The sequence below is a fragment of the Sinocyclocheilus grahami genome, unplaced genomic scaffold, assembly GCF_001515645.1.
Source record: "Sinocyclocheilus grahami isolate Dianchi unplaced genomic scaffold, SAMN03320097.WGS_v1.1 scaffold1639.1, whole genome shotgun sequence".
Lineage (NCBI taxonomy): Eukaryota > Metazoa > Chordata > Actinopteri > Cypriniformes > Cyprinidae > Sinocyclocheilus > Sinocyclocheilus grahami.
The window spans coordinates 101,545-114,613 of record NW_015506818.1 but is presented as its reverse complement, the minus strand read 5'-3'; the positions used below and the strand labels follow the sequence as shown (position 1 = coordinate 114,613).

The 13,069-nt window shown below is 34.1% G+C and overlaps 1 protein-coding gene across 6 annotated transcripts in view; it reads right to left on the bottom strand.

Annotated features, from left to right (window-relative positions):
• Positions 1 to 944: 944 nt before the first annotated feature.
• The window catches only part of cplx2b (complexin 2b), a 23,052-nt gene continuing 10,927 nt past the window's right edge, over positions 945 to 13,069 (bottom strand). For 3 of the 6 annotated variants that reach the window (XM_016258046.1, XM_016258048.1, XM_016258049.1), the window contains exons 2-4: positions 12,263 to 12,421; positions 4,626 to 4,801; positions 945 to 2,490 (exon numbers count right to left, since the gene is read on the bottom strand). In XM_016258046.1, coding sequence (XP_016113532.1) covers positions 2,293 to 2,490; positions 4,626 to 4,801; positions 12,263 to 12,293 — 405 coding nt within the window. In that variant the 5' untranslated portion in view covers positions 12,294 to 12,421 and the 3' untranslated portion in view covers positions 945 to 2,292. Of the gene's footprint in view, positions 2,491 to 4,625; positions 4,802 to 12,262; positions 12,422 to 12,691; positions 12,723 to 13,069 lie in introns of those variants that run through there. The other 3 variants (XM_016258050.1, XM_016258047.1, XM_016258045.1) reach the window with 3 other exon arrangements.

Genomic DNA, 13,069 nt, shown 5'->3' with positions numbered 1-13,069 from the left:
TTTTTAAGCGGACTGATTGGAAAACATATAACTACTGACTTTTTGTAATGAAAACTTATCTATAGGTTTATATTTCCCATCATGCAATACAATACCCATTTGAGCATTACTTTACAAAATATGTTTGCTCTTTACCCCAGTTTTCATAAACAGTTATGTAAACATTTATCCCTCCCCAAAATGTGTGTCCAACATGTTTATCAAATGGCAGTGTTCACTCAATGCTTAAAAACGTAAGGACATTAATAATTGAAATAAAAAAAGCCCTAAGTCATCATATTTGCAACCCCACATCAGATTTGCCAGCGGTAAGATGAATATTTTGGGCAGCATTTTTAATAATGATCATGCAGATATATTGTGTTTCACAGCAGGAACGATTGTTGTTGATCAGATGCATGAATATAACCATTTCTCAAAATATTATCATACTGTTATAATAGATCATTTAGCATGCTGTTTCTTGAACTGTCAGCGCTGTACTAAAGTGTATAATTGTGGTTCATTCTCTCTTTGGTATTTTTTACTGTTGTGATTGAAGCGCATGCATTCTTATAATTAATTTAGTACATATTGTTATCGATTAATAATTCTTTTTTAAAAACATCATTTAAAACGAAAGCCCTTTTCCATCATTTCCAGGTAATTGCAACTTTTTACCTTTACATAACTATTCAGCTAAGGTAGGTATTCTGATTTTGAGGAACATCACAAATATTTTGTGAACCATGTTTAGTTTTTCTTGCAATTGCAAATTTATATCCGAGATGAATTGAAAGATATTAACTGACAACTGCATGGAAAAGAAGAATTTTGAGATAAAAAGTCACAATTACTTTTTACATTTTTGTTTTTATTTCATGCCGAGAAAAAAAGTAGAATTTCCAGAAATAAACTCAGAATTCTGTCTTGTTTTCTCGCAATACCAAGTTTACATATCGCAATTCTGAGTTTATATCTCACCAATCTGAACTGTGAGAAACAAAGTCTGAACTGTGAGACATAAGCATGCGATTGCAAGAAAAAAAGTCAGCATTGTGAGATTTTTAATTCAATGGCGGAAACTGGTTTCCATATAAAACAATGCCTGCACTTTATGCAATACTACTAAATTCATTATACTATATGTAGGCTTGTTTTTTGCATTTTAATGTTACAATTACCTACTTTTTTCTACAAGGACAATAAAAACTCAGGTCAGACCTTTACATAATATTCAGCTAAGGCAGTTGTTCTAATATTGCAGAACATCCCAAATATTGTGTGACCCATCTTTAGTTTTACATACATTTTTAACAGATAACAACAAAAAAAAAAGATTCTTTTTAATTTTTGAATGAGACCAGTTCATTTCTGATTGTCACGTGTGAGTAATCTAACATCAGATCATCGTGAGGAATGTGCTGTGAAACACTGGCTGACTTCTGAATGCATACTAAAATATCTGTAGAGTCTGTTCTGTATGGTTTTGGGATCTTGAATCGTCCTGAATGATTCTTAATTATAAAGATGATTTGGTCCAGTTTGTACAATGATAAACTGTGGTGTTGTCACAGACAGTTCTAGTACTTACTGAGCTTTTCCTGATCTTTTGCTGGCAAGGCTAATGTGAATATTACTTGTGGTCAAATCAAGTTCTATTTCACACTAACAAAAAAATAGAGAGAAAAAAAATCCAAATAAATGATACATCATAGACAAATGAGAACTGCCAGGCTGCAAACCATTTGAGCATTCAGGTGGTCAGACGTGGCACATCTAAGACATCAGCGTCTCCCATTTTTACAAATGGCACCGTATCATCAAACTCCCTGATGGCAAACATAATTCATCATATAGTACGATTTTGACCTCATGCATCTACTCAAAGCATTACAGCTGCATTCTGCACTTCACTGACAACTTTTCTATGAAAGAAGGGACAGTTATATCAAGCTAGAGTTTTAAAATACTCTGACCCCACTGTGTTTTAAATAAATAAATCTAGTAAGAATCATATTCCCAGTGCCAGAGCTCAGTATCAATGTGCTGTTATTGTGGGGCTGATCGTTGAGTACCTAAGGCAGCATCAGAGACCCTGGTGATCAGTAAACAAACACAGAGATTTATAGAAAGTGTAAACAATTTGAACCTGAATGGCAGTGAAAAGACCAGACGTTGGCGGGTTATGATTTGTGTATCTATCCATAAGAAAGGAACAATTACAATTCTGTCAAGGCAGTGAAAAGCCTTTCACCTGTTTGGCAAAAATCCCCCCTCACCCATCTTTCTTGAGAAACAGCTTCACGTCTGTTACTTTTTAAACATGTCCTGCAGAGGTCCCGGCAGGAATTTGAGAACGGTGTCTAGAATGCTCTCCTCGTCCTCGTCGTCATCCGCCCCGCAGCCTGCTGGGATGGCCTTTTTGGGGCGAGTCAAAGAGCCTTCGCACGCTTGTTCCATAGCTGCTTTCTCCTCTGCTTCCTTCTCTTCTTTCTTCTTTAGTCCATACTATGTAAACATACATATAATATGAAGTGGAAATAATTTAACATGCGAAGAACAGGAGGAGTGGATTATTGAAAATGTTCTAATAAAAGCATTTCTCATAGATCTACTGTATTTAATGGATAAAATCAAATCAAATCAAATATCAAGAACTACAAAGACTATGCAAAAAAAACAACAATATATTATATAATATACTATATGATACTATATGTGGCTATATGATGTATTATATAATATACTATACTATTTGATCAAAAAATACAGTACAAAGAGTAATATTGTGAAATATTATTGCTGTTTAAAATAACTGTTTTCTTTTTAAATATATGTTAAAATGTAATTTATTTCTGTGATGCGCAGCTGAATTTTCAGCATCATTACTCCAGTCTTCAGTGTCACATGATCTTCAGAAATCATAATAATATGCTGATTTGCTGCTCAAGAAACATTTATTATTATTATTATCAATGCTGAAAACTGGTGCTGCTTAATATTTTTGTGGAAACCATGTAAAAAAAAAAATCAGGATTTTTCAATGAATGGAAAGTTCAAAAGAACAGGATTTATTTGAAACAGAAATCTTTACGGTTTCAAACTTTACTGAAATAGAAATCTTTACACTTTACCAAAATTACCAACCCAAACTTTTGAACGGTAGTGTACTATACTATACGACATAATACACTAGAATACATTTTTTTTATAATATTCTACATAATGCAACCAACAGAAAACCAGATTATCAATTCATGTTTTATTTTGATAAATTATTACTGACATCATCTTAGCTGCCCTATTTTGGGTTCATTTATGAACTTTCTTAAGACCATTGCTATGTTTCAAGACAGAAACTCCATGCAAAAAAGCAATTTTGTATTTTAAATTCATGATTTATTCAGGCCATAAAGGCCACACATTAAAACATTCATCTTGTAGGATTTAACTGTTGCCTTATTTATCATATTGGCCTTAAAGGGATAGTTCTACCAAAAATGAAAATTATGTCATCATTTATTCACCCTCATGTTCATAGGCGATGATCCCATGTGTGCTCGAGCCCCCAGAGCACCCAAAAACACGAGATATTCTCTATTAACTTTAACCAATCAAAAAATCGACTGAGATTCTGGAACCTTTCTGATTGGTGGATCTCACACCGGGTCCCTGCGGGTCATAATACACACAAATGCCTCTTTACAGTAAAAATTGTAGTCCATTACTGTTTACAAATTACATAATGGAAATTGCAGTTAGTAACCTCTGTTGGGTTACACATATTAGGTAATGTGTTCGGGAGTACTTTTTGATTACTTTTACATTACTTTTGACCTAACTCGTAAGAAAATATTTTGCATTCTTTTTTTTTTTTTTTACAGTTTTCAGTATCAGTAGCTCATATTTAGAGTATGCTTTATATTTATTAAGTGTGGACAGAAACATAAATCATCGCATGATCCAAACCTGAATGACTTTCCTTCTAATGTGGAACACAGCAGAAGATATTGTGAAGAATGTAGTTTCAGTTTCCATTGACTTCCATTGTATTTTTTGTCCACACAATGGAAGTCGATGGGAACTGAATCTGTTTGGTTACCAACATTCTTCAAAACATCTTCTGTTTGTGTCTGGAATGACACGAGAGTGAATAAATGATGACAGAATTTCATTTTTGGGTGAACTATTTCTTTAAAGTACCCTGGGTTTGATGCATTTCTGTGGCTTTCAGTTTTAAGTGAGATCAGGCCATGTCCAGATGTTCTCGTGGTGCTTCTCATGACCATTTGGAATCATGCATGACCCTGTAATGACTTTATACTTCTGGCTAACACTAACGCTACTTTCCTCTCTTAAGAATGAGCTGTTCAATTAGCTGTAATTAGCTGACATTAAGACCTCCTGCAAATGTGACATTTCATTAAAGTGTAATGGAGATTCTGATTTGATGTGTTATTCCCACACACACATAAATCATGAAGTCCTGTCATCAAGGTATAATGGCTTCATACTGCTTTAGTCTGAAATTGATTAGCAATTAGCAAACGCTCCCATGTTTACCAGTTTATTCAAACGTCCTGGTCTCAGTCTAATCAGCGGTCACAAGGAGCTGAAGTGGACGGGAAATGTGAAAAGCATACCTTATCTCGAATGGCCTGTCTGACCTTTTCCCTCTCGGCCTCCATACGAGCATGTTTGGCCTTTCGCTCCTCTTCTTGTTGTCTGAGCGCCTCCTGCCTCTCTTCCTCCTTCTTCTGGGCATCAGGGTCCTTCTCTTCCTCTCCACCTAACATCTTCCCCATGTCTTTGGTGGCCCCTGTGCAATAAAGAGCAAAGATATCATAAGCAGTTTTCAGTGACTGATACTGAAATATTAGTCACTACCATTCAAAAATTTGGGGTCAGCTAGATTTTCTTTACTTTACTTTTCTTTTTTGAATACATTTAATACATTTTTAATACATTTATTCAGCAAGGCTGCTTTAAATAGATTAAAAGTGACAGTAAAAGACATTTATAAATGTTACAGAAGATTTCTATTACTTTCTTTTTTTACTTTCTATTTATCAAAGAATCCTGAAAAATGTGGAAAACAATAATTTTAAACAGTAAAATACATCTGCACATTTTTTAAATCAGTTTTTTAAATCAGTAAAGCATATTTAAAAATTAATGTAAAAAATGTCAATTTAAAAAATGTCAGTAAGATATTAAAACTTTTTTTTATTTTTTATAAAAAAGTACATTTAATAAAATAGAAAACAACAACAACAACAACAATTTGCCAATCAGGTAAGACAAATATAAATATATTTAGACATATTACCTGTTACCATGCTATTTCTTACTATATTTTGCTTATCAAATATATGTATTTTGTTTAAAATATGTTAGGCAGTATTCGCAGGTGAGCTTCAGTAAGTCTGTACTTATTTATTGTTTTAGAAGATTCCTATTTCTTTCTCTTTTTTTAAACTTTCTATTCATCAAAGAATCCTGAAAAAATGTGGAAAACAAACAATTTAAATTGTAAAATACATACTGTTTCACAGTAAAGCATATATAAAAATGTATGTCTAAAATTCCAATTCCAAATTTTAACTTTGTATTCATTCAAGAATCCAGAAAAATGTTAAGCAGCCTTAACAACATTGAAAACTTAGAAAACAGTAAAAAAAAATTGAGTTGCAATTTTACTATTTTTACTGGATTTTTGATCATACAAATGCAGCCTTGGTGAACATAAAATACTTATTTTAAAAGCCCCAAACTTTTGAATCGCAACATAATTATATATGTGTTTACAAATTCTAAAGAGAGACTGATCACGTTTTGCACTGTGTGGCCTCCTAATATGACGTAAAGCATATATAAAAATGTATGTCTAAAATTCCAATTCCAAATTTTAACTTTGTATTCATTCAAGAATCCAGAAAAATGTTAAGCAGCCTTAACAACATTGAAAACTTAGAAAACAGTAAAAAAAAATTGTGTTGCAATTTTACTATTTTTACTGGATTTTTGATCATACAAATGCAGCCTTGGTGAACATAAAATACTTATTTTAAAAGCCCCAAACTTTTGAATCGCAACATAATTATATATGTGTTTACAAATTCTAAAGAGAGACTGATCACGTTTTGCACTGTGTGGCCTCCTAATATGATACACTGAAGCCAAAATGATGAAGGCAAACAGAGACACCAGAATCATGCATGTGCCACTCCTCTCTCTGCCATCTGTTTCATTGGTGCAGCTCTACCACCTATCACGCTGTGTATCGTACATCATGTTTTGGTTTCAGCAAACAACAGCTGCAGATCATGTTGGGTAGTGCAGCAACAAATGCTCTCTTAAAGGGATAGTTCACAGAAAAATTAAAATTTGATGTTTATCTGCTTACCCCCAGGGCATCCAAGATGTAGGTGACTTATTGAAATTATGATTTTTAAGTCCAGCCGTTGCAGTCTATCAGTCGTATAATGAATGGCAATGGTAACAAAATGAACAAAAAAACAAAAGAGTAAAAAAAACATGCACAGACAAATCCAAATTAAACCCTGTGGCTCACGTTTTGCACTGCGCGACCTGCTTATATGATGATACACTGAAGCCAAAATGATGAAGGCAAACAGAGACACCAGAATCATGCATGTGCCACTCCTCTCTCTGCCATCTGTTTCATTGGTGCAGCTCTACCACCTATCACGCTGTGTATCGTACATCATGTTTTGGTTTCAGCAAACAACAGCTGCAGATCATGTTGGGTAGTGCAGCAACAAATGCTCTCTTAAAGGGATAGTTCACAGAAAAATTAAAATTTGATGTTTATCTGCTTACCCCCAGGGCATCCAAGATGTAGGTGACTTATTGAAATTATGATTTTTAAGTCCAGCCGTTGCAGTCTATCAGTCGTATAATGCATGGCAATGGTAACAAAATGAACAAAAAAACAAAAGAGTAAAAAAAACATGCACAGACAAATCCAAATTAAACCCTGTGGCTCGTGACGACACAATGATGTCCTAAGACACGAAACGAACAGTATTTATATAATTTTTTACCTCTAATACAACACTATGTCCAACTGTCTTTGAGCGTGAGAGATCACTTCCGGCGCTTGCGTAAACTACGCCAGAGCGCGTACACACCTCACGCACCGGATGCCGTGCGAGCGCCCAAAGACAGTTGGACATAGTGTTGTATAAGAGGTAAAAAATTATATAAATACTGTTCGGTTTCTCGCACAAACCGATCGTTTCGTGTCTTAGGACATCAATGTGTCGTCACGAGCCGCAGGGATTAATTTGGATTTGTCTGTGCATGTTTTTTTTACTCTCATAGGTTTTGTTACCATTGCCATGCATTATACGACTGATAGACTGCAACGGCTGGAGTTAAAAACCATAATTTGTGTTCTACTGAAGAAACAAAGTCACCTACATCTTGGATGCCCTGGGGATAAGCAGATAAACATCACATTTTCATTTTTGGGTGAACTATCCCTTTAAGCAATGGCTGTGTTTGCATATACCTCGATGTTCACTTTAACCATATGTTTTAAAATGCAAAGCACAGCTGTGTTTGTGAATCATAAAGACTGATATGAACGGTCTAAGCAAGATTTGGTTGCAAACGCTGTACTATTGCTTTAAGTCATTATCATCATTTTCATAATGTCTGCGCACAATATGTACAAGCAACTGTACACTCATTCATTATTAATGGAAGTCATTTATTATGCATGAGTGTGCATTTGAAATCTATGCATTACCTTCACATGTGTTTAATTGGTTCTGTATGACACTCAGAACACTGAAGAGGAAAGGAGTGGCAGTGTACTCTTTGAGTGGTCTTTAACCGTCTGCATGTGCATGTCGTGGACAGCCTGAGCTGACATAACAGTGCTTGTATCATGTCAAGCTGCAGGATGCCCATGGTCCACAAGGACCGTATGAAGTCATTCAGTTACTGTGGCCTCAGGTCATTCAAAGCCCACACTAAACCCCCCAGAGACCGAGACTTGCTACTTCCAGTACATCCATGACATGCTGCTGTGAGCATGTAAGAAATACTGCTACTGCACATATAACATATATGAGACAACCCTATATAAACATACATGAAATCATCCCGTAGCAGATCTATACAGGTGGAGCTGGGGAAGGTGGAGGGTTTCTGAAGTGCGCTGCAACTGCTACAGCGACCACTAGCCGAGTATTTGAATGTTTGAGCTGCAAGCTCATTGGTTGCTGATACAAAAAGAACCAATCAGCTTCACCACGTGAATAATGATGTCATTATGTCAGACTGAGTTAGAACCTTTCAGACTGCGCCAACTAGAGTTTCATGACAGAACTTTGTATTTATTTATTTTTATTTTTTATTGGAAAATACAGATTAAGAATTGTTTGCAGTATTTTATTTTACCCACTGACAGTTTCTTTCTTAAAAATTAAATCGAGATTTAGGATTTTTTTTTAAGAAACAATTTGACAATAAGAAAAACAAATACTAATTTAAATAATTTAATATTATATTTTGCTTCACAAGTATATTTATCTTTTTTACAGGGTGTTAATATGTTTTTATTGGAAAATACAGATTAATCGGTTTAAAGCCACACAGAGGATGGTTAACATAACAATAGAGCTGCATCCCTCTATCAGATACTTCATGGCTTTACATCAAAGCACTTGGCTGGAACAGCAGTGATGGTTATGGATGGAAGAGCAAATCTGGGCTCTGCATAACGATGGCACACCCGCTGAACTGTATTCCAGTATCTCTGGAAACAGCCTAATTCTTAATGATACGTGAATGATCAGAGCTTAGGAAATTAGCATATTAATTAAGTTCTTTTATAACAGTAAAGCAGTAGTAGTAAAAATAGGTCACTTGCATTTTATAACCGAAACACTGCTAGCGTTTAATACAGTCCCTAAAGCAAACATCGTGCATTAAATATCTTACACAAAGAGAAGAGAATTTGAGAATGATTAATAAGAGGTTGGTGAGTGTATCTGGAGATGTTTTGTGTAATAATATGTTTTTATAAAGTCACGTGAGCTATTAACTCTTTCCCTGCCATTTTCAGGCTTTCAGTGTTTTCACTGTTATAGAGTAGAAGGCACTATTATGCATCTTCTGAAAGAGTACTGAATCTCTGGAACAAAACCCGGCGAAGAAGAAACAGAAACTAGCGATCATGTATGTAAGCAAATACAGCATATAAATCAAAACGGCCTAACATTACTGAATGAAATGTCGAGCCAGGAAGTGGTTTAGGACTGTGAAGCTTTGGGTTTTGATGGACTCGCTCTACTCCATCTATGTTTTGATCAACGTTCTGAATCCCATCCAGATGTAGACTTGGATAAAAACGTGATTTTCTCAGCTTTTTGTTCAGAATGTTGCTTTTTTATGAAATTTACCCACATTCAAGTGTTGACAATTTTTTTTGTTGATTTAAAAGCAGAGGCTCTGTTCTTTCTTTTGATATTTTGCATGTTCAGATATTCATATAACAAAATATTCTGGGAGCCATGAGAATTTTGTGAAAATGATCAAAAATGCCGGCGGGAAAAGAGTTAATAAGCAGGGCTGTTCTGAAGCACAACATTTTTTATTACAGTTTATGCCCGCTTTCTGTTTTCCATCTTTCTTTAATAAAGTCTTTCACACTAACAGACAACAAACATAAAGGTTGTTTTTTACAGTCTGCTGAACGCCGACTCTTCTCTGTGGGATCTTGAAGAAATTCTATATGCTTCTGCATAATTTGCAAGGGTTGAGGAAATCAGGCTAGGGAAAGTCTGTTTAATAATGGATGATTTTCGTGAGTAAATCACGCTCCATTACCTCAGAGCTACGAAGCAGAATTTAAGCCATGTCGGTTTATAAGATCAATGCTCAAAAACAAAGTAAAAAAAAACACATTTGACAAGATTTTTAGACGTTGGGAATCAAATTAAGAGCATTTACATATCAAATTTCTGTTTTCCATCTTTCTTTAATAAAGTCTTTCACACTAACAGACAACAAACATAAAGGTTGTTTTTTACAGTCTGCTGAACGCCGACTCTTCTCTGTGGGATCTTGAAGAAATTCTATATGCTTCTGCATAATTTGCAAGGGTTGAGGAAATCAGGCTAGGGAAAGTCTGTTTAATAATGGATGATTTTCGTGAGTAAATCACGCTCCATTACCTCAGAGCTACGAAGCAGAATTTAAGCCATGTCGGTTTATAAGATCAATGCTCAAAAACAAAGTAAAAAAAAAACACATTTGACAAGATTTTTAGACGTTGGGAATCAAATTAAGAGCATTTACATATCAACGTTTTTTTTGTTGACATATTAAAAGTGCCACAGACACAATTCTTTCATATTTCATTTTATGTTTTAAAATTCATAGTCTCAATCCGACATCTCGGCCTCATCCAAGTGGAACAGCAAAGAAACTGAGTAAAATATGACGTGTGGTGAAAAGACAATCTGTATTTCTTAAAGAGACCTTGTGCAGAAGGTCATTGTGTGGCCCACTCAGGGGAATTGACGGGAGAAATACATTTCGTTTTATTGGCCATAGTCACTCAGCTGATGAAACCAAATCATGAAATTGATTTAAGGGCTCAGTGACCTTTAGACTAACTTATGTTTATCAGATGGTGCAAATCTATAACATATACACACGGTATGTCAAATAAAGTAAAACTATAAGCAGATCAATAAGCACTTTGCTTTGTTAAAAAATTTATGAATTTCAAAAACATATTGCTGACTTACTGTATTACACCCAATTACAATGTGGCAAATTAACTGGCACAAATTAAATTTAAATTAACTGGTATAATACGTTTAAAAAATGTAATGTTTTAATTATTTAATCACCAATAAATATTGTTGTTTTTATTTTGTATTATATATAATATTATGCTATATATAAATATTGTTGTTTTACACTATCACATTTTACAGTAAAAATCTCTATTGAAATCAATTCCTGCTTGCATGCTATTATGCATTTGAAAATTCTTATAAATACACACATATATCAACGTTTTTTTTGTTGACATATTAAAAGTGCCACAGACACAATTCTTTCATATTTCATTTTATGTTTTAAAATTCATAGTCTCAATCCGACATCTCGGCCTCATCCAAGTGGAACAGCAAAGAAACTGAGTAAAATATGACGTGTGGTGAAAAGACAATCTGTATTTCTTAAAGAGACCTTGTGCAGAAGGTCATTGTGTGGCCCACTCAGGGGAATTGACGGGAGAAATACATTTCGTTTTATTGGCCATAGTCACTCAGCTGATGAAACCAAATCATGAAATTGATTTAAGGGCTCAGTGACCTTTAGACTAACTTTTGTTTATCAGATGGTGCAAATCTATAACATATACACACGGTATGTCAAATAAAGTAAAACTATAAGCAGATCAATAAGCACTTTGCTTTGTTAAAAAAATTTATGAATTTCAAAAACATATTGCTGACTTACTGTATTACACCCAATTACAATGTGGCAAATTAACTGGCACAAATTAAATTTAAATTAACTGGTATAATACGTTTAAAAAATGTAATGTTTTAATTATTTAATCACCAATAAATATTGTTGTTTTTATTTTGTATTATATATAATATTATGCTATATATAAATATTGTTGTTTTACACTATCACATTTTACAGTAAAAATCTCTATTGAAATCAATTCCTGCTTGCATGCTATTATGCATTTGAAAATTCTTATAAATACACACACACATATATATATATATATATAAAAAGGTGACATATTTATATAAAATATAAAAATAAAAACATAAACCTTTCAAAAACTTTTCATCAGCATTTCTTATTTTCATTGAGTGTAACTTGGTGTACTAAAATAACTAAGACTGAAGTAAACATTTATAAAAACTATATATATATATATATATAAGGCTAAATTAGTTAATAGCCAGCTAAATTAATTATATTTATTAACTAAATGAATAAAACAAAATAAAATGAAAATAAAAATGGAAAACCTAACAAAATCTAAATATTAATAAAAACTATTGTGTCATAATGATACTAAAATAACACTAACCAAATAAACACTACATACAGAAACAAAATAATCAGAATTGGTCCTGACCAAACTGACATTTGGATTGAGACTAATTCATACACAGTACATCTTTGTGGAAATAATGCCATGTGTTATGCACACTGTCAATCATACATGTCTGTCATTTCCACAGCAGTAGTTGATGACACTTACCGCCCAGCGCTTGCTTCATCACAAAATCCATGATGCACTCAGATATGTGGTCTGCTTCCAGCTAAAGGGAATGTTGCATTTAGTCTAGCTGTGATCCTGATTCTGCCGGTCCACCACAGTGTGTCAGTCTTCTGAGTCCTGATGAATCCTTCACACCTACTGGGAAAAGAGGGACGCAAATCAGAAATACTGACAGTTCAGTTAGATAATACTGATCACTACAGTCTCAATACAACCTCATCCATCACATCTGTGAGCATCTGAGCTGAAATTGAACAATGCTACTAAAAAACACCTAAAGAGACAAGACACCAGACTGAAGAACGGCAGTGAGATTAATGAAAGAAGCATTAAACAAACCGGAATTATGTGTGCAACTGTTTGTAACTAGTTCCTATTATGTATTTACATAAATCTGCTTCCACTTACTAGTTTACTGACTTGCAATTTGTTCTTCTTGAAGAATTCCGAACTGAATATTAAACAAAACTACATGCTTGAATAGCTGGAACATGAGAACCGCTCACTGCGTACTGATAATCCACCTCTCTCTCTCTCTCTCTCTCTCTGTCGCTCCAGTAGCTTCATTCATACTCGCCCACACTCCTCCCCCTCATCTTTCCATCTCCCTTCAGTAAAATGAAGTTTATTTTGTTAAATTTAAAGGAGGGATTACCCCAATTACTGCATGTTTCGGTTTGCTTAAAGTATACAACAGCTTTTCAAACATTTATTTACTTTTATGACTTTTCCCTGTATTTTCCCTGTAGAAATATTACTGTATATACACCTACACTTCTGTTTGAA